General features: G+C 39.1%; 2 protein-coding genes across 2 annotated transcripts; one reads left to right on the top strand and one right to left on the bottom strand.

The window, feature by feature from the left end:
- Positions 1-8,081: 8,081 nt before the first annotated feature.
- On the bottom strand, positions 8,082-10,679 carry afp4 (antifreeze protein type IV). Its single transcript, XM_050046300.1, has 4 exons — positions 10,596-10,679; positions 10,318-10,392; positions 9,166-9,316; positions 8,082-8,485 (listed from the first exon to the last, which is right to left on the bottom strand). Exons 2-4 carry the CDS (start codon positions 10,367-10,369, stop codon positions 8,224-8,226), a joined length of 465 nt encoding a protein of 154 aa, XP_049902257.1. The 5' UTR covers positions 10,370-10,392; positions 10,596-10,679; the 3' UTR covers positions 8,082-8,223.
- Positions 10,680-17,595: 6,916 nt separating this feature from the next.
- Positions 17,596-24,622, top strand: rbm8a (RNA binding motif protein 8A). The gene is made up of 6 exons (XM_050046299.1): positions 17,596-17,695; positions 18,319-18,378; positions 18,499-18,579; positions 20,905-21,041; positions 23,735-23,871; positions 24,162-24,622. The coding sequence occupies exons 1-6, from the start codon at positions 17,629-17,631 to the stop codon at positions 24,208-24,210; spliced, it is 531 nt and encodes a 176-aa protein (XP_049902256.1). The 5' UTR covers positions 17,596-17,628; the 3' UTR covers positions 24,211-24,622.
- The last annotated feature ends 162 nt before the right edge of the window (positions 24,623-24,784 follow it).

Below are 24,784 nucleotides of genomic sequence, written 5' to 3'. Positions count from 1 at the left end.
ATATCATTCTAGAGCATGTTTCCACAGCCAATCAGATCTCTTCATTTTAAACCATATTAGGTTAAAGGGACAATTAAACCCCCAAAAAACATGTGCATATTTCTCCTCTTACCTGTAGTGCTTTTTATCAATCTAGATTTTGAGTTGTTGAGCGTTGGAGATATCTACCGTAGAGATGTCTGCCTTCTCTCCAATACAATGGAACTAGATGGCACTCAGCTTGTGGTGCTCAAGGCGCCAAAAAATACATTTAAAAAACTCAACAGCAATGTCTCTTTACAGAAATCATGACCCAGTTACTCAAAATAATCCACAGACCTTGTTGTGAGCAGATTCATGTAGGAACTATTTTCTTTTTACTGAACTACACCCACCAACCGTAACACTGCGCAGAAGGAAGAGTGCATCTACTACTAGCTAACCTAGCACCACTAAGAGCCTGGTGGGTGTAGTTCAGTTGAAAGAAAATAGTCCCTACATAAAACTGTTCACAGCAAGGTATGTGGATTATCTTGAGTAACTAGGTTATGATTTCTGGAAAGAGACAGTCGCTGGGTTTTCATCGAAATGTAGCACAAATTTTAACCAAATTTTTAGGAAAACTGCAAAACAAAATGCTAATTTTTGTGCTCTTCCACCCATTACTGCGAAAAATTGGAAGTTGATTCATTGAGATAAGCAGTAGGTGGCGCCTTTTCTTCAGTCAGGCGCAACTGCAAAAGAGAGCGCAAGGAGATCAACAATGAGCACACTGGACAATGGTAATACAGAGTTTTGAATAAGTGATATTACAGCTGAGCTCTTGGAAGAGTTGTAATAGTCCTGTGTAGGGCTGGGCGATATGGACAAAAATTCATATCTCTGTATTTACAGGCTGACTGGTGATACACAATATATCTCGGTATTTTCTACAAAATGGGCGACATGTTTTCAGTAAGTCAAAGCCACATTTGAGATGTCACAAGCACTTTTATAAAAACAGACAAAAATGAAACATGAACATGGTAATAATCAGCTGCACAACATGTAAATGAAAAGTGATATAAAATAAACGCAGGGCTGTACGTTAACTTTTTGCTCACAGCACTGGAGCTACAGAGGTTTAAAGGTTTGCAGCACAGGACACAAAACTATAAAAGTATCAAGTAGGTCTAAATACATTGGAGTTTGGAACAATTAAAAATCTTTGTGGGAGAGTTTAAAAGGCTTTTCAAATGAATCTAGTGCTGGAAAATGATTTGAATCTTTTTATTTATTTTGTCTATTAATCTTATTTATGCACAGAGCATCAACAGAGAGGTCGAGGGAGGGAAGGAGACAGAGACACTTTGTCTGCGTTATATACGTCTTGCATATGAAACGTCTGTGCTGTTGCTGCATCCAGGCGCTGTCTCAGTGTCACACAATAGACTACAACTATCAAGAAGAATGGTGACACGCTATGATCCACCTCACACAAACTTGCAGCGCAGTATTGCATGCGTGCTGCGGTAATTTCATTCATCATCTGATTTAGCGTAGCTTGTGCAACATATAGACCAATGTCACACTGTAGACTAAAAACCAGACAGATTAAACAGAGGAGCAGCTCTGTGTCTCAGAACTTGACCCTATATCAATATAAACAGTGTTGTCTGAATTTATATCTTGCTTGAAAATATTTTGATATATCGTGCAAAGTGTAAAAACTTCTTTGCAATATTTCAAAAATATTTTTGATTTTGGGCGTTTCCACTCAGGGTTTTGTAATGCTCAAGTTGAAATGTGCATAAAAAGAGGTGGATGGAAAAAAAATGTAGGGCTGTTGAGTTTTTCCCAAAAAAATTCTTTGGTGCTTTGAGCATCACAAGCCGAGTGCCATCCAGGCAGACATCTCCACAGCTGATATCTCCAACATTTGGCAACTCACGCCAAAACAACCTAGACTGAAAAATACCAGTACAAGTAAGAGGAAGAATATTTATTTTTGATTTTGGGCTGAACTGTCCCTTTAAAATATATAGCCGAACATGAAGCAGTGACACTGTGTCCAGTGTCGTTTCATTAGCCGGGTTGATTGGAAGCCGACAGGTGGATGGGTGGATGTTTGGGGACACATGGCGGCAGATAGATGGTCACATGTGAGGATTGAGGGATGGACGAAGAAATGAACAGACAGATGGAGAGGCAGGCGGGCTGCCAGACGTGAGCAGCCACTGATTGTTGTTCTATTGACCATGTGATTGGTCAATACATTGCTCTGTCTGAAACATTATCTACCACTATCAGGTTGTCCCCGAGCCGTCTACAAAAACAAAAAAAAGGCCCCACAACGTATTTAATCCAATACAGGCATGTAGCAACAGCTTATATAGTCGATACATGCACATCGCGTTTTCACATGCTCAGGAGTAGCCTGCCTATTTTTTGCTAGTTCCTTGCTGAAAAAAACCCCCTGATCACTCCTTTTCAGTCCAATCCCTCCTCATGTTCCAAACAGCAACTGCAATATTTCGGTCGAGCGTCTACACACAGAGGTGCACAGCTTCACTTCACACTACACTCTCCTTTTTCCCCCTGCATCGCTCTATTTTGTGAGTGTGTGTGTGTGTGTATGTGTGCTTTCACTCCTGTCAGTCCACTTAAGGGCCTTTGGTTTCAGAGGAGGCCATTGTATTTCCTCCATCGCCTAGCAACCATCACCAAGGCCGGCACTCCATTGTTGCGGAGGCTGAGCACCTGAATTGCCTGCTGCCTGTTTCTACTTTTCAAAATTGTACTGTAATTTCACAAAGTGGTGTTTCAGCATTTAGAGAGACGGCCGTGCTCCAAATTGGAGGGCTATGAAAATTGGGGGAAGCTTCATTTGGTGGTTTCACATCAGGAGCCGCGCGCACATTTGCAAAAGCGACACAAACAGCAGATCGGAGCGTATTGTGCGTTCAGCGAAATGAAAACAAACACTGAGCGATTTATATAGTGCAATGTGTTCGACCTATACCGTGTGTGTGTGGGTGATGAAGACGAGACACAAAGATGAAGACGTGCCTGGAAGGGTTCTTGTGAGTTTGCAGCAGATACGTGTTTCAGGCTTCATCATAGTTTGTTGAAATGTACTTTATAGGCTGAGAAACTGATAAAAATCCACAAAGATGGGTGGACAAAGAGAGGGAGGGAGAGAAGTGGAGAGAAAAAAGGAGAAAATGGGAAAAAATATGAACAGAGCAACATGTAGTGGGCGGGACTTGAGCGTTGAAAAGGTTTGTGGGCTAGATTTTTCTCCGTGACGTCACTTTTACAGTTTCCTTGAATAGCACCTGTGTGCATGGGGGCTGTCTGTCTGTCAGTTCTGAGTAAAAACATAATCCATGCCAGCAAAAACATATCTATCAGTGTTCTCCACTGGCCATTGGAGACAGACTGTGTCCTTTTTTTTTTTCTCCTCAGAGGCCAACATCGACTCTGTTGTCTTTAACCGCTGGCTGTTAGAGATTGGCCCCCTCGATCCCTCCATTTTCTCAACCCCAAAGCATTTTAGCATCTTTTCTGAGAGCCTTTACATTTTTTAAACCCCTTTTTGTGAATTCAAGTGATTTTTATTTTTTTTTTGTTTTTGACAAAGACTCCGCTTTCTCTTTGTGCAGTGAAAATTGCTCTTTTTTTGTGCGCCTGCAATCGACGCCCTTGTGGATGACCCCAGGTGCCTAATTCAGAAAATGGTAAGTGCCAGCAATTTTACCTTCGGATAAATCAGTGCATCTCCCATTATATGTATTTTTATTGTTTTGACTGAGACGAATACCTGCGTCGCCTTCTGAGTCTTTACTGTTTTTGTCGTCTTTATTGCAACAGTTTTGCCCTGTTAATCCAAACACACATTTTCTCCTGTAATTCATGACTGTCTTGCCGTTGTCTGTCAGTATCACCCGCTTTCTCTTATTGATTTTCAGTTGTGCAACCGGTCCATTCTGTCTCCGCATCCCTGCATTCAGCATCAAACTGCACACAGATCCTGAGAAATCCGTTCGTTGTTAATCAGCCTCGTGAAAAGCATTTAAAATACACAAATTCTGATGTGGAAAAAAACAGACATGCACACCTTAGACTGCCACACACACAGCACACAGCACACTGACAGATGTGTGCACACACAAATACAAGCAAAAGCACACACACACACACTTGCAGATCAGGTTTCATTGTGTCTGCGCGGTCCACACAAACACACACACACAAACACACACAGGGTTGTCTGAGATGGCAGCACTGTTGGCCGACATGCTCTCAAGTTTCAGTCAATCCTCTGCGTTCATGTCGGGATTTACATTCAGTAGGAATCAATTTCACACAATGAAATTCTGCAGAAATTGTTCTTTTATTTCTGTGAACGCAGAAATAATTACTCACTGTTACGAGAACGAAAATGTGTTTTATCTGATAGAATTGAAGAATAAGAAGAATAATACTCGTGTATGAAGGCGATGAGATAAACCTGACACAGACAGCCCTTTCCTACTTGTGATATGTTGCATGTAACTTTACGACATAAGTACGTAATAATTCAAATATATAGGGTGACGTGTTGGTATAACCCCTAAAACTAAAGTGCTTTTTATTATATAAATCAAGCATCTAATGTGTGAAAACGATTTGTGAATACTGTGTGTGTCCATCACTGTTACACTGTGTGTGTCCATCACTATGTGTCCAGCTAACACATTAACAAAATGGCAAAGTGCCAGTGAGAAACAACTGACTGCACGTCTTCCCTCAAAAGCTGACTTCACATGTCCAAAACACTGTTATTAAGGTTAAATTATTGATCATTATTGACCTCACCTGGAGCCTGTATACTGTTATTGACAATGTGGAACTGAGTGCAGGACATGTAAGCAGGAGAAATGTTAAATTAATGCAGCAGTTTTCAGTTTCGGGGGTTGTGAGAGCTCAGGAGGAGCTGGATTATGGAATTTGTGGCAAAAAAAATACAAAGCGTAAAGAAATAATGAGTTTTTGTAGCCTGCTGTTGCTTCGTCCAAAAAGTAATCAATTAAATCAGATGGAAAATGAAAAGAAAAATCCTTTTTTCACTGTGTAACTGTTCCTATTGTTTAATTATGTTTAAATAATACTATGTATTTCTTGCAGTCTCTTATGTGCTGCTTTTTCTTTCAACTAAGGCTGAGAGATGCTCATCTTAATGTCATGGAGCACACAGTGAAGTTGTCAAATGTTAAAAAACATCCAAAATATTCAATTTGTTATAATGTAAGACCAAGAAAAGCAGCATATTCTCAAATTTGACGACTTGGAAACATCACATTTTTGTCTTTTTGTTGAAGAATGAGAGAATGAGTGATTATTAAAATATTTCAACGTGATATTGCAATTGCAAGTTGCAGACAGCTCCATTTTCTATCAACTAATTGTTGCAGCTCTACTTTTAACTGCAATGTGTCACATTATTCTGTTGTGAAATATAATTAAATACTGCTTTAAGCTTTAAAATGCTGAAGTGGATATTAACTCGCTCACAGCCTCCTTTCTCTTCAGCTTCTCTTTTGCAGCAGCTTCACTGACTGACAGCTGAATCAAACTGACACTGAACTCATTAACACTGATGTCAGTACGTGGAAACACACCACAGTGACTGAACGACAGCTCGTGTGTTTTGTCTCTGTTCCAGCGTGCAGGGTTGTCACCGGCTGTACTGAGCCTTGGAGCACACCTGGCAGATAACCCCAACGCCAACCTCTGGCCCTCCTTCTACCCTGATCCATCCCTCGGCCTCGTCCTTCCTCTGAGAACACACTGAACCTTCCACAGGTTCACACAAAACTCTTGCTTCCATGTTTCAAGGTACAGAACCTGCAAGTTGTGAGCGAGTTTATGATGCCGCAACACACAGATAGAAATGTATGTTTGTTGCTGCGATGTAAAAGCAAAGGGGAGCTAAATATCCAACAGCAGTAGATGCAGATGCAGGATGATTGCTTTACGATTCCTGTTTTCAAATATGAAAAATGGTAGGTGAAAGATAATGAAGTAGTCGCACAGAGATAATTGCAGTAATTGAAATAATAACCTGCGCAGGGGAACTTGTTCGTGTAAGTGTTTTTCCTTTCGAGCACGAGTTTGAGCACTTTCACAGATGGTTTCTTGACAGGCTGCCAACCGATTCATTTAATCTCTACCGGCACAAGGAGAAGGCCGCTCAGGACTGCCAGCCCCGTCTGTGACAAACACTCTCTGGCCTTCAACCGGCAGGTTTGAGAGTGCTGAAGAAAGTTTGGTTTGAAGGAGAGCCGCGGAGGTTTTGTCAAAAGCTCCTTCAGCCCTCCCTCATCTCCACACGATCATACATTAGCTCAAGGAGGCCACCTTGAGTATGGCACGTAGCTTGGCAACAGAACTGGAAGGAGAATGCAGTGACAGAGGGAATAATGCTGTTGTTAAATTACTATGTATTCTATTGAGTGAGCTAATGTAGGAGTATATCCTACTGTAACGATTTTACTGGCTCATTTAAATGGCCTCGAAACAAAATGCCAAAGAGTGTATCTGGAAAAATACTGCACAGTTATTTGAAAGAGAAAGATAAACCTTCGCCGTCTGCGTGAGGACGTCCACAGCAGCATGGAAGACTAGTGATTTTGTTGTTTTGTGGTTAAACTGACAACAAGTCATTGTCTCCCTCACTGCTTTGAGGCACAAGCTTGAACTCGAGCCCAGTCTGTGAAATGTCTCTTAAAATTTTGGGTGGTTGCATAGTAAAGTGCTCCAGTTACTGTTGTGCACACCAGCCAGAAGAAGCCAATTTATCTTTAACAGGGAGAGGTCGCACAGTTTTGGGTGAAAATCCTGCATCAAGTGTTTAAAGGCACACGTTTTTAAGTAGGTTTAATATTCCAAAAAAATAATTTAAAGTATACAATTTGCAGAAGTGTAGATCGCAGGCGGGATGCAGGAAACACGTCCCCTTGAATATTTAGAACATTTTTCTCACCCAGTAAAAACATTAAAGCAGCAGAAGACTTTAATCTTGACAAAATTAGACATTTACACCATAAATTCATGCAGAAAAGCCACAAATTAGTGCATGGAAATTCACCAGAATGTAGGAAATTAAGGGATGCCCAAACCCTTTAGTTCATATGTGTCTCTCTCAGTGTTGAAATGAAACCTGCGCCCTTGATAAATCGCCCCTGATTGGACTGAGAGAAATCTAATTCCTCTTCAGCATGAACATTCGTTAACGGATCATTTCGTTTTGGTTTCAGAATGTTTAACTTATTTCCAATTAATCATTTCAGCTTCACTTAAATGTGCTCACATCTGCAGCTCGTGGTAATTTCTGTCCCTTCTGTGTGGACGAGGTGGCAGCACACAAAAAGAGGCAGAATACAACTGGTAAGAAACAACAGACAAATTTGCTGTGAAGTAATTTGTCAAAACAAATTTACCTCACAACAATGACCGCATTGTTTAAATTGTGTTTCAAATATAATTGTCGTCTATGCTTTTGTTATTCCTGAGGTAAATTGCTCTCGGCGAGGTTTGTTAGGAATGCTTTTGTTAACAGAGAATGAACTGAATGTGAGGTATTTGTGATATTGATTGAGCAAATGGTAAATTAAAAACACAAATTCATCAGTTGTTAATCTGTTTATTTATTTATTTATTTATTTTTTAAGCGCTTGTATTTTCTTTCCCTGCAAGCTTAAAGGTTGTGATTAAAAATATAAATGCAGCAAAAGTTGCTCGGCTTTTACACGGTCAGATTTGTTCTGGTTATCATTCTGATTGTGTATTCGGTTAATGATTGGTTTCAATCAATACATCCATCAGCCTGATCTTATCCATACTGTAGGCTGGACCCCAGCCTGTACTTCAGAATATTGAACCATGAATGATGGAAAACACCAATGACCCAAAGGTCAGAGGTAATGTTGATATCGACCTCCACCTCACTGAGTAACTCTCATCAGATTCTGCTACAGTACATTTCATTTCAGCTTGATTGCTCGCCCTTTGGCTGTCCGTAAATTAATCTCAAATATTTACTCGTATACGTCAAAATAAAGAACACGTCAGCTCAAGAGTGACTTTCAAACCCCTTTAATGATGACATTCAAGCATTACATCTCAAATAAATTAAAGACACAGGAGCATGTCAGACAAACACCAGTGATGCATTCTGCCGCTGAGGGTGTTAACGCAGCTGGAACAGACCATCAGAATGCTTTACTGGGGGGGCATCAGAGCCTTGGTCTGGTCCATCACCTGCTGGAAGAACTTCTCCATCATGTCGGTGAGAGGCTTCACCTGGGCGTGGAAGTTGTCGGTGAGAGGCCTGACCTGAGCGTTGAAGTTGTCAGTCATGGGCCTGATCTGATCCTCGATGTTGGTGATGAAGGGCTTGACCTGCTCCTGCAGCTTGGCGGCCTCGGCCTGGACCTTCTCAACCAGGGGCTGGATCTTGGCCCTGCTGTCCTCCATGTAAGTCCTGCGGCAGGAAGTTGGAAGTCTGTTAGTCGCTGCAATCGTGTTTTAATAAAGAAAATGAACTAAAAAATGTTTAAGTGTGTTATTCTGTCATGAGAAACAGCCGTTCTGGTGTGTACTGTGTGTATTAATGCATGTATTCAGTGCAGGTTATGGGTCAAAATAATGTGGGTTTTATCTCATACACAAGCTTTTTACCATCAAAAGAGGTGGTGAGCATTTAGCCTCATGTTTTATGTGTAATTTTCCATCATAAATATGATTTTTGTGACTGAAAATTGACACATTCAGTGATTTTAGAGCTGTTTTTTCTCAGTTACACGAGGTTTTCTGTAAACTCAAAAGAATAACCCTGTATTCTGTGTGTCAGTGCACAGCTAGTAGAATTAAGTTAAAAAAATAATAGAGTCTAATTCACAGAAGGGAAATTTACACTTCTGGAACTTCCATGTGCCATTTTGACTATATTGTTCTAAGAACAATTTAGCTGTCACACAGTCATGTTAACACTTAACGCTGGCCATTACATTTAGAGTTTATTCTTGAAGCATTTCCCTGAATGCCTGATCAAACCTGCTGCTAACACTCAGAGGAACAATTGTTTTAAATCTTTGGATCCACACAGTGAGAGAGAAGTTGCTGCATCCAGACAAAAGATTAAACAATGTGAAAGATACTTACTGGGCCTGGTTGGCCACCTCCATGGTCTTCACCTTCTCCACCATGTCCTGGGTGGCGCTGGTGATGCTGGCGGACATGTCGTTGATGAGCCTGGTGATCTTGTCCATGTCGGACTCGGCGTCACGCTTCACCAGTGACCCGGCCTGAGTGCCTGTGAAACACACGTTTATTGTTCTTTAACTGAACCCACTAGATCTTACTGAAACATATACGCTGCAGGACCTGAAGACAGTAACATGAACAGTAACGCCGTAATTTCCTCACAGAGCACACACACAGTATGACTGTTTGAGGTCTCACCTTTTTTAAAAAATGTTTATGACCTACTGTATATTCTAAAATGCAGTGTGGTGAGGTTAAAATTAAGATTTTAACTGCTTTAAAGTCAAAGAAAAAAGGTTTTGATGCGCAGAAGATGAAGCAGATATTCAGAGTTAAGTCACGTTTACATGTTTTATCGCAAGGATACCTAACTTTTATAAAATGGCAGGAGGCCAGGGGCCAGTTGCAGGGCATTTCTAGGATTTGAGGACATTTGGGGCTTATCCCAAACTCTGTCGGGGGTCCAGAGGATCCACCTTGACACTTAATTCTATAAACATGCTCTATTTTAATGCTTTTTATGCACTCTGGCACCTTATTTATATTAAAAGTAGAGCTGCACAGTTAATTGTAGTATTATCCAAATCACAGGAGCTCCAATTCTTTGATTAATTAAGATAAAATATGTCACGGCATATTATTATAAATGAAGCATTGTGATGCTACAGAGATATCATGCCTACAAATCATATTCCAGACATAAGGAAACCTGGTTGTTTGGCACAGACCCCAGAAAAAGTCCCATTATCGTTTTTATATTTTCTCAATTAGTATGAAATTCTAAAATTACCACTCCCACTAAAACTGACTCAAACCACAATCACAATATCTGTCAAAATAATTGCAATATATTCTTTTTCATATCGTGCAGCCTGAAAAAAGCAAAAAAATCCCCACTGTGAATCAGTGTATTTTCCCCTTTAATTAGAGAATGGTTCGGGGGGCCACCCGGCATCCTACTGGGGGCCAGATTTGAGTATCACTGTTTAATCGTCTGTATGTCATCTTTCATAAATTCATAAATTAGAACACAGTGAAAATATGTCTTACCGTGGGCAACAGCCAGCACAAGGACAACAGCGGCAACGAGGGAGAATTTCATGGCTGCAGATGAGCAAGACCAACCTGGAAGAAGTGAAATAATAATTTAGATGACACTGAAAGGAGCAGAGACGATAATAAGAATAGTGTAAAGCAGCAAGAACAGAACTGTCTGGTAATGTGAGAAATTTAAGTCAACATGTTTCTCACAAATATATGAGCAACATGTGTTTGTCTGCAGCCACACAAAGAATAAGAAACACCAAAGTAAAGCAGGACAGACGTACCTTTACTCCTGGGGTTCTCGGACCTAACGGTGCCTTCAGTCAGAGAGTCAGAGGCTTAAATAGCTCCAGACGGTGAGTTAATCACTGCTAATCACAATTTAATCACCTCCAACGTAAAGAGGTGACCTGAACCTTGATGCCTGATAGCAGTCACAGGGAAGACACAAAGTCCACACCTTTGAGTGTGTGTGTGTGAGAGAGATCAGAGGAACTGTATTCAAGTATACTTTTCAGGTCACTTTAAACATCTTTAAATATTAAATCTGTAAATTATTTTACTTTTTACTCCACTTACACAACAGATTATTTCTTAATAATATATTTTTTATTATAAATTAAACTATTAAAGAGTATATAAAGATGCAACATTTAGCTTTACTTCAACAAGCTGCAACGAAAATGCTGCGTACATATTAATACATCAGCATTAACAATCTGACGGGGATTATTTTGCCCGCATTATGAGGACTTTTACTTTTGATACTTTTTGAAACTTTAATAATTTGATGCATTTTGCTGCTCATGATTTTATTTCTCATGCAACACATTTATTATTTTAATATTTATATGTATGTATCGTTTTATATATTGTGGCATAATGCACATTTTGTTTTTGTGTACTTCTTCTTTTTTTTCTTTTTAAAAATTTCTCATACATTATAGGAGTAACTGTAACATTTCGTATTTCCCCCCAGGTATCAATAAAATATTTTTGACTCTGTACCTGAGTCAAATTTTAATTGCAGGACTTGTGAAGTATTGGCGCTTTTACTTAAAGGGATAGTTTTTATTTTTTTTAAATGGGGTTTTATGGGGTAATTATCCATAGACAGTGTGTTACATAGCCTACAGTGAATGGCAATCGGCTTCCCACAGTTTGGAGAAGCAGGCTGGAGTCTGACACAAAAGCTGAGCAATGTACTGCTGTGGATGGGGTCAGCAATAAAATGTATTTTAGCCACCTAAAACATCTATATCAGTTTAAGTGTCTGCAATATTGAGAGTATTTTCATTGCTTTAACTTTTTTTTGGCACAGCCCGTTTTGACGGGGAAGCTGTGAACAGCTTCACTTAGCCACATATGCTCTCGTCAAAGCCACCAGACTCCATTGACAAAAACATTAATTTAAGCTCACTGATCACAGGAGCTGCTGGTTAACCGCTGCATCAGTCAGTTGGTTAGTTTGTCTTATTGTGAGACTTTGGTGAATCCAAACTAATCTTTTTAATAGCCAAAGTCACACAATACTACTATCTAACTACCTGATCGAGGCAGTGGTAGACCAGCAGCTCCTGTGTTCAGCAGTGTTAAATCACTGTTTTTCTCAATGGAGTCTGGCTTTGAAGAGAGCGATATCACAGCTTCAGTTTTGAGTTGAAAATCACTGACATTAAAGTAAAGCAGTGGATATATTCTAAATATAGCAAACACTGAAATGGATATAGATTTTTTTTTTTGGGTGGGACTTTATTTAGGTGGTTAAAATATGCCTTGTTGCTGTCATACCCCTCTACAGCAGCACATCGCCTGCTTCTTCAAACGGGGGGCATACCGACTGACATTTACTGTGTGTAATATATGGTCTATGGATAAGAACTTCATACAGCCCTACTCTCCCTACTTCTTCCACCACTGCACAGGTATAAAACATTTTAGGTAAAGTCAGTAAAGAAAGAAAAAAGGTGCAAAATGAAACCATGAAAAGTGTGAGCGACACAAACTTCAGACATTTTCTGGGCAAATTAATGTTTTTTTTGTGTGTTTATGAGTTATTAACTTTTAAATAACGTGTCATTTATCTTTTTTTGTGGTGCCCTATTCCTCGATGATGACGAGGGTTAATTCACACATTGCTATCTTCTGTAACAGAGCTTTCAGTTGATGAGACAGAGGTACTCAGTCGTGCTGACTGAGCCTTTGTCACCTGGTCCTATCAGCAGTTGTATGCAACAATTTACAGCAGGCCGAGGAGCTCCTGATAACCTCATCACTGGAGATACAGCAGAAGATACCGCAGTTCACACGTGTGTCATCACATACAATACAGGGGCCCCTCTGACTGTCCTCACTGGTTAAACTCTTTTGTGTGCGCATGCATTGTGTTTGTAATCCCTTTCTTTGTGCTTACAACATATTGTGTTGGGTTATTGTTACAGCTGTAGGCAAGGTTGGGCATTGTGTGTCTGCGGTGTCACTATGGCAACCTACTTATCCTTCTGTTTTCACCTCTTGATGTTGTACCTCAGGTCTTGTCGGGGAATAATGAGTATAATTAAGCTATTTCAAAGAAAATCTCACATCTTCAGCAGACTTTTAAACATGAAAAACCTCTCAAGAAAATGTTGCTTGTTTTAACTTTGCAGTGTTTACACGTCTGCAGTGTGCTTTGCAGTGATTTGTGTGCCATCTTGGATTTAGTCTTTAAAAGGTGTAGTGAACAGTGATAATGTCGTTGCAGCAGAGTCACATAGCTAAAGCCAGAGTGCTTTGTTTGACAGGAGCACTGAGGTCGAAATAACTCAACAATAGATGGTGATTTTAAACTAAATACAGCTGAGTTTCCATTGGATGTGGAGAGACATAAAGAAAAATATCCTGCCACTGAATTGTTTGATGGATTCAGAATCAGAAATACTTCGTTACAGTTGCTCCGATGTAAAGAACAGAGAATTATGAGAAAGAAATGTGTAAATATAGAGCAATAAATGAAATAAAGTAGGAATGAAATGTGCATTAAATAAAAATAAAGTGTGCATTATGCTACCTTCTTTACCACTGGTGCTTAAGATATAAAAATCATAATATTAAAATGAAATATATATCGTCACCATGCTGAGGCTGTAAGTATGAGAATGTAACTACAATAAATACATCAGTACATATAGTCACGTCAGATCAGAGATGTCACAATGGACTGTGCAAGTTTTCATGCTTACATGTGAGTTTACACCCAAAAGATTAAAGTTCAGGTCAGCTGTTATCTTTCCTTTGCATTACACCAATGTAAGGCTTGTGATAATACAGTTTCCTGCTAACAGAGGCATCATTATTATTGTGTATGAAATGGTTTGGAAATTTTGTGTGTGTGTGTGTGTGTAATCTAAACCTAGTAGTAAGAGACTGTGCTGTGTATAAAGTGTAGCTGTGATAAAAGGTTAAGCTTCAGCTTTTTCGGTCTATGTATTTTTTTAATTTTAATTTAATGCCTTGTTATTTATTTTTTATAATGTTAATTCCTTTGGAAGATCATTAACAAGAGCTGAAATAAATCACCACGCTACCTGAGATATTTGTCATATTGCGTCAAACTGCAACACTCAGGCGACATACCTCTTCTAAATGGTTATCTCTGGGGTGGGATTATCGTCAGCTAACGCGGTTATCTACACAGAGTTCACTTCATGGACCCGTGGCATGACATGTTGCACATTCTGTACCTCTGCTGCATGTGCAGCGCTGATTCATGTTTCTATTATTCATCTGTCAGTCCGTGTTTTTGCTTGTATTGTGTTGTTTCCAGTAGCAACAGGTCAAGCAGAGCAGGCAACTGGTCCTTTTTTACGCCCCAACCTTAAAGGGATTCGTCTGGTGAAGCTTTGAGATGAAGTCCCTCTGACATTGGCAACTAGATGGCAACACTGTGAGGAATTGAAAGAGCAGTTACTTGAAATTGCAAAGTGGGAGGTGAACTCTGGCACCCTGTGTTTACACTGAATTTTTCCCATTTGAATCTGTGACTTCAAGCAAACGTTCACTGCCTTGATCTTCAGACCATAGATGTAGGGCAAAACAAAATTGTCACTAAAAAATACCTGCAATTATTCCTGCGCTATCAGTAGTCACATTAATTTTCCTACACCTGAGAGGCCTCTCTAAAGGCCCTGGCCCACACCAAGCCGACAGTCAGTCACTGAGTGTTTGTCGCCTTAATCTTTGCAGTGTGCACGTCGTTAGCCCTCATCAGCCATTGTCTGGAAGATAAGACATGACTCATACTTTTCACATCCTGACTCCAGCTTCAACAAGTATTCTTGATGCCAAGACTGCAACAAAACCCTCAGGACTCCCCAAACTATTGTTGTGGTACTGTCTGGCACAGATATTGAAACTAATCAGAGCACCCGGCCCGATGTGTAGACAGGAACAGACTTCTTCCCCCTCTCAGTTATGTGAAAGGTGAAAGGCTTTGTATTGCATCCACAAAGCAATTTGCATTGTTTCTGTTGAATTTAAGGTTTGAATATTTGAGATACAGTCTGTCACAGGACATTGTCAGCACATCTTTACGTCATGTTTTAAAATACCACGCTCATCTGTCTGTCTCCACTGCAGTCTGATCCAATTTACCACCAGATGGTGATAAACTAACTAACAGTCCTCTTGAGTTTCAACAAGATGCAGCTTCAGGCCTCAACACATGGACAGAGAGCGTTTGTGGATGCATGAGAGCCCTCTGCTGGTCATGTGAAACACTTCAACAATATGTGGAACCATGAAAACAGGGGTGTCGACCTCATTTTAGTTTAGAGGCCGCATAGAGCCCAGTTTGATCTCAAGTTGGCCGGACCAGTAAAACCACTGCATAGTAACCTGTGAATAACAAAGCACCCAAATGTGTCCCTCTCTGTTAGTGTAAAGAAGTAAAGTTACAGGTAGTAACACTGTCGATTTTCCAGCTTTCTTTAGCTTTCCTTCCTCAAACCTGCCAAACAATTCATTTATCCTCTCTGTTCTTAGTTGTCCTGAACCACTGAAAGATGATGGGAGCAAACTGAGCACACTGGCTTCCTGTGTACCTCTGTGAAGAAATAGCAACTGGTTCATTTGGACAAACAGGAATCGTGGTGCATTTAATTGAAAAAGTGGAATTAATGACTTCTCTGCAATTTCTACACATAGCAAAGTCACTGAGTGGGCCAGTGTGGAAAAATACGACCCACAGGCCGTATGTTTGGCACCCCTGCATTAGAATATGTGGCAGGTCTGGAAGTCAAAAAATACTTAGTGAGCCTTAGTGACATAAGGACCCAACCCTGGGGATCCTGAGTCATCCAATTACCTGTGTTGATTTGAGAGGTGCGTAAGTCGACACAAATTCAACCACCTTCTCACTTCTAGGCCAAATAAACACTCTGACATAAAGCAAAGTAGTGGTGGTTCTGAATGGGTTTTTAGCAGTAAGGGGAGGAGTATTCAGATCTTTTGCTCAGGCAAAAGTATGTGAATATAATAAGAAAAAATGTACTTAAGGTTTTAGAAGTTAAAGTACTTAATGTAGGAAAATGTCCTATGATGTAATGTCCATATTAGATCATCAAATTATTATTAGTCATGTATTAATGCAAAAGCAGGACTTTAATGTAAAAGCAGGATTTGCTGTTGTAGTTGGTTGAGGTGCAGCTCATTTTTAACTATTTTGTGTATGATTATTTTCATTATGGTTTCATCTGCTGAATATGTTCTCCATTAAATTAGTCTACTTTAAGGTTATTTTTATTAAGGTTATTTTTTATTTAATCGATTATTAGTTATACTTGTACATTTTTAAATAATATGTGAGCAGAAATTAAAAAAATATATAACTAAAGCTGTAGGATAAATGTAGTGGAGTAGAAGTAGAAAAGAAAAGACTCAAGTAAGGGACTGTTCGTTACTTATGAGAGGGGGGAGGGGTGGTGCAAAACAGGGGAGGCACTTAAAGTAATTTTTGAGCACTAGAAGGGACTTTTATTTTTTAATTAAATAGGGGAGGGAAATTCAAGTTTAAATTGTTGTTTTTGTATATATTTTGATTATATTCAGAACCCCGAAACCTGCAAATGGGTTTAAAAAGCATGTTTAAAACAAAAAAAGCTGTAGTTTTCAAATGTTGACAGGCCTTGGACATATGATGTACGACAAGTGCTTCCATCAGGAAATGTTATCACATCTGAGCTTAAAAGAGGCTGTTTGCACTGACCAGAGCCTGTTAAAATAAATAAATAAATAGATAAATAATAATTCACTCCCGCATGCACGACAAAGGCTTTTTCCAACTTTGTTTTTTAACTTTTAATCATCAAAGGTTACGTTTTTAAAGTGAAGATGGTGATATTTTGACTGCTGCTACCACTGTTGTGTACACTAAGGTTTATGTGTGCACTGTGATGTGATGTCATGCACCCAAATCTGCTGAATTGCACACAGCAGAAATTAAGTACAGTCCCTAAAGTAAAAGTACCTCAAATCTGGTGACTTTGGAAACAAAACTCAAAGTATAAAATAAGTTTTAAAAATAAAAGGTATTCAGCTTGACTGCTTGCTGTGTTGTTTTGGGTATATTTATAATAAGCAGAGAAATATAAGCAGAGGTGGGTAGTAACTAGTTACATTTACTCAGTTACATTTACTTGAGTAACTTTTTGGATAAATTGTACTTTTCAGAGTAGTTTTAATGCAAAATACTTTTTACTTTTACTTGAGTTATATTGTTTTAAAGCAACAATACTCTTACTTGAGTACAATATTTGGCTACTCTACCCACCTCTGAGTACATAATTACATATATATATATGTACAGTATATATAAGAATATATTTGTGTTTCTTGTGCCTTGATTTATGTTATGTTTGTAAAGATTTAATTTATTTTTGTTTTAGTTAAAGGGTTATCGTTTAAAATACATGAATTTGCAGATTATTATTTTTGATTGATTGATTACGTTCATGTTCTTATTTTACAAATAAATCAGACGTTACTCAGTACTTGAGTAGTTTTTTCACCAAATACTCTTTTACTCTTACTCAAGTAATTATTTGGATGACTACTTTTTACTTTTACTTGAGTAATATTGTTCTAAAGTATCAGTACTCTTACTTGAGTACAATATTTGGCTACTCTATCCACCTCTGAATATAAGCAGATCTGATTTGCAGTTCAATAAACATTCATTGTGGTTACTTACTTTTACGTAACCTGGCAACACGCGCCGACCTGTTAGCTCTCTTTGCGTACGCACTTTGCGCTGGCCAGCCGCGTACACACACAGACATCATGGCGGACGTGTTGGACCTTCATGAAGCGGGAGGCGAGGACTTTCCTATGGATGAGGATGGTGACGGTAATAATAATGCTTATATCCTGTCGAGGCAGATGCTCAACAACCCCGGCGTTCAAACGATGTGTAAATATTAAGGTTTACCTGAAAACGGCCGCGGCTGTAAATGCTACAAACGCTAACTGCGTGGTAGCGGGCCTGAGAGATGCTAACAAGCTAATATGAAGCTAACAGCGCACCAGAGGTTCATTCAAACCAAAGCTTTTTGTGAGCTCGCTATGTCGCAGTTAGTCCAAACTTCGAAAGCCACATTTTCAAAACACGTTTGTTTAAATATATCTCTTAGTTTAAGATAAAACTTTGAGCACACACAGCGTGTTTTTAGCCGCTGTTAGCATGCTATCTGAGTGCCCAACCAAAGCTAAGTTAACGGCTAACATTGGTAGCAAGATACACTAACAAAAGTGCCCAGAACTTCAAATGACATTAACGTTATTTTAATATACATATAAAAAGTTTTGCTGTCGCTTTTGTGTTACTTTTAGGGTAACTACAGTAATCCATCCACAGAGTTTAAATTCAGTTAAAGTAGAAGGCAGCCTGTATGTGAATGGACAGAGTTGTCAATCAGAATAAAGATGTAGCAGCATGCACACATTTTGACTTGTTCATCTTTCCTCCCACAGAGAGCATCCACAAGCTGAAGGAGAAAGCCAAGAAGAGGAAAGGACGAGGCTTTGGTTCAGGTGAGATGCCAATACTGTGATACTGGTTCATGCAATCTAACGTTATTGAAGTTTATAGTGTAATTTGGTAGGCTAGTTAGCAGTGTTGAGTCTAATATGTTCCTGTCGTGCTGTTTCCAGAGGAAGGAGCCAGGTCCAGAATCAAAGATGATGCCTATGATACTGTGGAGCAGGACGGGGACGAGCCAGGCCCTCAGAGATGTAAGTGTTGTAGTTCATGTTAAAAGGCAATTTACAGGTTGTCTACAGCTCCTTAAAATGTCTTAAATTTTTTTTAATACAAGGCCTTAAAATGTCTCATGTTGTCGCAAATTCAGATTTGATGGATCTTAAATATTTTTACATCACATTACTGTGAAAATGTCTCCAGGCTGACAGACCCAATGATGGTAAACAATCATTAGATAGATCTAAGAAAACGATTTTGTTCACGGGGTATTTCTTTGAATATTGCAGTAATAAATAGCACTTATGACAGCACTTAAACTTTAACATACTCACTTGTTGTCATTTTTCCTTACTGTTCATTTTGAACTCAAATCAGTGTGTATATGTATATGCACACATATATGTAAAACGTGTATTTCCATTGCAGATTTGGTCTTAAATTTCATATAAGGTGGCATAAAAAAGGTCTTGAAAGTGAGTTGAAAGGGAAATTTAGGTTTATTTCAACCCGTCACCTATCGTCCTAAATTTGTTTCAAGTCACTAGTGACATAGAAATAATAGTTAGCATGTTAGCCGTTAGCCTAGATACAGCCGTAGTGTCAGACCTGTTAAAACGTAATTGAACAGACAACCCTTGAAGTGCAAAGTTAGTCCACTAAACAAGCTTTTTCTCCACAAAGACCGCCTCATATCGTTAGGATAAATGTCAGAGAACATATAGAAAACGACATGTAAACGTGTTGTCTTACCTTACCGGTGTGGTGCCATGTTTGTTGTTTACCATTTAGCTAAGGCTGCAACCGCTCCCATTCCTTGCAACAGAGGTATTCCTCTTCTGTGGGCACTGGGGCACAGCATTCACAGGTAACGTTACACCACCGAGCTCCAGAGCTAAATCCTTCCAGCAGCCATTCCTCCTCTGTTGTGGAGGAAGAATTTGATTTTGCAGAGTTTGATGGCCGCCCTTATTTATTTGAGCCAGAATACACTGACGAAGAGCTTTGTGAAATTGAAGAATGGAGGAGGAGAGAGAGAGAGGCACAACAGGTAACGTTAGAGGACGACAGAGGAGGAATGGCTGCTGGAAGGATTTAGCTCTGGAGCTCGGTGGTGTAAATGGTAAACAACAAACATGGCACCACACCGGTAAGGTAAGACAACACGTTTACATGTCGTTTTCTATATGTTCTCTGACATTTATCCTAACGATATGAGGCGGTCTTTGTGGGGAAAAAGCTTGTTTAGTGGACTAACTTTGCACTTGAAAGGATGCCCGTTCACTTAAGTTTTAACAGGTCTGACGCTATGGCTGTATCTAGGCTAACGGCTAACGGCTAACATGCTAACTATTATTTCTATGTCACTAGTCACTTGAAACAAATTTAGGACGATAGGAGACGGGTTGAAATAAACTGAAATTTCCCTTTAACTTGGTTGTATCTGTAGACACCCTGAATTTAGTTCAGATGTAACATAATAGAATAAAGTCTAAGCTGCACGTTTGTCACCCTAATGTACCCCTGTGATTTATCAAGTTGTAACCTCTTCTGTTGTTTACACATATTGTAAACTAACAACAATTTACAGTACCAATATATGAAATTCCTCTGTCACCTGTCATTGGCTTTGTTTAATCCAATTCCCATTTGTCAACAGTGCTTTAAAACTTTGGAACACGTGAACAACCACCTAGATAAATATTCTGTCAGCTGTGTAAACAAAAAGATTTTTAGCCTGTCCTAGTTTGTAACTCTTAAACTTATCCAGGTACTCATAAATGACAAATATATGTTGTTGTAGTTCAATTTCTACATAAACAAAACACGTTTTATTATAAGTTACATGTGTTTTTAATAATGCTACTTTTGTTTACTTGATATTTTCATTAACAATAACATATTTATATATTTAAGATAAGATAATCCTTTGTTAGTCTGGCAGCAGGAAAATTTACCAGTATTTGCGTTGGACAAAACAACCAATGACAAACGCGCACATAGCAAGAGAGTGGCTTGAAGAACAGGCTAGCAAAATCTTTTTTAAATGTGTTTTATTATGTATCGGACGTTGTTTGTTTAATCCAGATAGTTGGAATAGTTTTTGACTATTTTTCAAAAGAGCTTTTGGACAAATGGCATCTTACCTCTGTGACTCAAATCTAATGTTACCACATAACAGGCACAAACTGGAGCTCAGCAGACTGCATATTGCTTAGACCAGTGTGTATTTGTACATCTTGCATGACGAGAGCTTTATTAATCATAACTCTACTTGTGTTTTAGTTTACAGCGTTGAAAGTGCTGCTTGGTTTATTATTTGACCCCTGATGCATTTACTTGTCTTTGTCTTGTTGCAGCTGTGGAGGGCTGGATCCTGTTTGTGACCGGTGTACATGAAGAGGCCACAGAGGAAGACATCCATGACAAGTTTTCAGAGTTTGGAGAAATTAAGAACCTGCATCTCAACCTTGACCGCAGAACAGGCTACCTCAAGGTGAGACAGATAACCACGCATCATTGGCATTGAGTTTTGAGGTGTCCTTCATTTCGTGGAAGATGTTTACAGTCAGTCGATGCAAACCTGTTACTGTTTATCTTCTATTTTTCTTTGATTCGCTCTAATAGATTACTAATGTTATTCATACTCATTCAAAGCACACCTCACCTTGTTTCCAAACAATCCAATAGATGGTCAACTTATGTTAACCTTTATGTGCTGTTCTTCTGCTGAATAAATGTCAGAAAGCATTCGATGGGATACAAAATGGCTCTAATATAAAATAACCAGCTTTCTTGTGGAGCTGAACAAAGTATTCTGACGTGCAGCGCAGTAGTTGGCCTGCTAAAGATGTGCTGTAATCAAGGCAAAAAAGCCCATTATTGTACACTGCACACTCCATTTGTTGACTTGATTGAATATGAGCTTCATTTAAAACAAATTGCATTTTCCTGACTAATTCTGACGACAATTGAGTCAGTCTGATGGATAATATGATTTAACATGGTTTAATTATATTTTGGTTGCTGGTTTCGCGCACACCCTCTTCCTGTGAGGTGAAGAGAGGGCTGATTGAATTAGCCCGTCATGAGTAGGAAAATCTCTGTCATTGCATCTAGATTTATGAACGAAGAATGAGTTAAGAAGGAAGATGTCATTTTTTCCTAAATTTTCTTAAAAAAAAGAAAAAGAAAAAAAGGTGGTTTAAAGCACATTCAGAATCAGGGTTACTCCCAGGAAGGTTTTCAAATACAATGAATTTGCTTTGGTGTATTGGTGAATATTATAAACATAGTAAGAGAAAATGAAATGAAAAATAAAAAGAATATGACATGAATGTTTACACAACACCTGTCAGTAAGTGTCAGTAAGTCAATGATTGAACATTTATGGTGAAACCACAAACTAGTGCACAAGTTCAAAGCTAAAACAGAAAACCATCTGATGAGCCAAATGTCTTTTTTTAATCTTTAGCTAAAATTACAGCAGGAGAAGGTTCAATCATAACACAGACTCGACTAGAAAATTAAACAGTTGCAGTAGTTTGTCTGAATCACACTGATTGTCGTTTACATGATGAATTGGAGAGAAAGTCAAGCTGCATATATCCTCTTAAATTATCTTAGTTATAAAAAAATCACAGTACAATAACATGTTTTGTTTTCATCCTGCCTCGCTGATGTACAGAGTCGTTTGTTGTGTGTTCAAAAGCCAAATGCACTTAATGGCGAGAGACTTTTTTGATCCTGTTTCAATTGTGACATGAGTTAAACACACGTTTGCCAATATAAAAGATAATTTTGCAAGTCACAAAAGTTGCAGTTTGTTGCAGGTTATCATACCATTTAGTGTGAAACCGCTCAGTGAACTACATCTCTCTTCTTGCCACGATATACGTTACCGGCCACAGCTAGCTATGCAACTTAGATACGTTCCAAATGTAACGTTACGTTACCTGGTGTGTTTCCTGAGGTCTCATTTCTAAACATTGCATACGCACAAAACAAGGCCTGAAAGAGGTGTACGCCACTTCCCACGCAAAAGTTGTGATCCGTAAAAACAGACTTGGGAGGAGAAACTTTGAGTCATGCTTACGAACATTTTGGAGATGGGGAAATAAGCGACGCAGATGTTGAGGTAGAAGCCTGATTGTAGACGTTGTCAAATATTTTTTGGCACTGTTCTATAAATAAGAACCCTGGTGTTTTTATCAGCCAGGAAGCAAAAGAACGAGCAAGACATGTTGCTTGTGTGACGATATTGTGTTAGGAAACGCACAGGCATTGTGGCTTCAGTGAGAGAAAAAGCTATGGTGTCAATTTCGCTACTTGTGTAGTCTGTCTGATTATGCATTATGCATATGTCTTATACTTGAGCAGTTTTACAACAAACTGCGACTTTCTTGACTTTCTAAATTGTCTTTTAAATTGACAGACATCATATGTGTGATTCGTGGCGCAGTTCAAACAGGATCAAAAAATGTGTTGTCTCTCGCTTTTAACTATTGCACATACTTTTTTACGAAATAAGGTCCCATGGTGGGCCACAGGGAGGGAAGATACTTCGCCTCTCTATACAGCTAAACTTTGTCAGTGCTACTTGTTATTTGCTGTTTGTGAACACACAAATGTGGTATTTTAATAGTCTAATTTTAGTTTATGTCAAATCAAAGATATCCGAGGTTTTGTAAACATGTGCAGTGTTTAAATGCATCTGCTTTTCCCTTAATGCTGTATGGCACATGCCAGTAGAAACATTGTTTGCTCTCCAGTTTAACAGTATGTGTCAGCTTTCCTCTGAGCCACTAGGTGGCAGCATTACCTTGAATATAAAGTGCAAACAAAGTGTCTTTGCCCTGTAACTGGCTCTCCATAGTCATCTCAGTCCAGCACAGAGAATGTTCCTTGTCTTTACAGGCTGTTTAAAGATTAAGACATTTTAGCAACAGTCTCATTCATGTTATTGGTCATCTTTTCAAAGCTTCAGAGACATAAAATTGATAGTGTTGGTTTAGTTTTTGTGCGAGGTTGAAAATGTGTTCGTTCTAGCTCTGCTGAGTTAGCCTAAAGAATATTCGTAGATCATTGAGTGAGCAGTATCCTTGTTTTCTGTACTGTGTTGTAAATTTAAATTGTGAAAAGCCACCAAATTCCAAAGCAGTGACACGCTCTCCTGATGACTGTTCCTAGGGATATGCACTGGTGGAGTATGAGACATACAAAGAGGCCCAGGCAGCCATGGAAGGGCTCAACGGTCAGGACATGATGGGTCAGCCTATCAGTGTTGACTGGGGATTTGTCAGAGGGCCTCCCAAGAACAAGAGGAGGTGAGGGTGGTGTGTGTGTGGGAGCAGTAACTTCCCAGTAAGGGGAGTGTACTCAACAGTTTATATGTTTGTCAGTCTTCATGTTCAGAGAATATTGTACATTTTAAATATGTTATTATATCTATTGCTGCTCTGTTACCCAGCCCCTGGTGTTTGCAATGTAGGCTAGATATTTAATATATCTGTACATAAGTGGTGTGTGTGTGATCTAAATTATTTGGGTTTTTAAAATAATAGAACGTCCAATTAATATGATTTTCCTCAGTAACTGAACTGTATTTTTCCCACAGGACTGGCGGACGAAGACGCAGCAGAAGTCCAGACAGGAGGCGGCGTTGAGTTAGGCAGTGGAGGTGTCTTGTCCTTTGACAGGCGGTTATGACCCTTCTCGTCTTCTCATAAGAAACACGTTTTTGTACAATATTTTTGAGACAGTTGTTTGGTATCTAGTTGTGCAATTTCAAATATTGTAATGGGGAATTTCTCTTTTTAAAGAGACAAATTAACAAAATATTTGGGCCTAACAGCAGCATTTTAATTTGTCTGTAAATTGCTTATGCTGCTTCACAGTGCAACAGACGGACATCCATTCAGCTGTCAGTGAAATTATGATTTTACATTCAACACCTTAGAGGTAGTGTGTGTTCATGATTCCCTCAAAATGTTGTTTCAGTTTTCTCAATGTTACGTGCATTTTTTTGCTGTGTTTTGTTTTATATTGCTTGGGGAAAATTAAACTTTTTAAAAGGTACATCTGTGCCCTGCTGTGTGATTTATTTAGCCCTGCCAATGACGTATAGTTTACATCATCCCGGATGACCTCACCCAGGCAGTGGTGCCGCCCCAGCTATTTTATCAACTCCAAAGCACCTGTCACTCTGGACTCGGGGTGCCACACTCATAGGCTACTCGG

Source organism: Epinephelus moara, chromosome 6, assembly GCF_006386435.1.
Source record: "Epinephelus moara isolate mb chromosome 6, YSFRI_EMoa_1.0, whole genome shotgun sequence".
In the NCBI taxonomy this organism is placed as follows: Eukaryota; Metazoa; Chordata; class Actinopteri; order Perciformes; family Serranidae; genus Epinephelus; species Epinephelus moara.
Note: the sequence above shows the minus strand (reverse complement) of the source record. Positions and strands in the feature narration are given on the sequence as shown.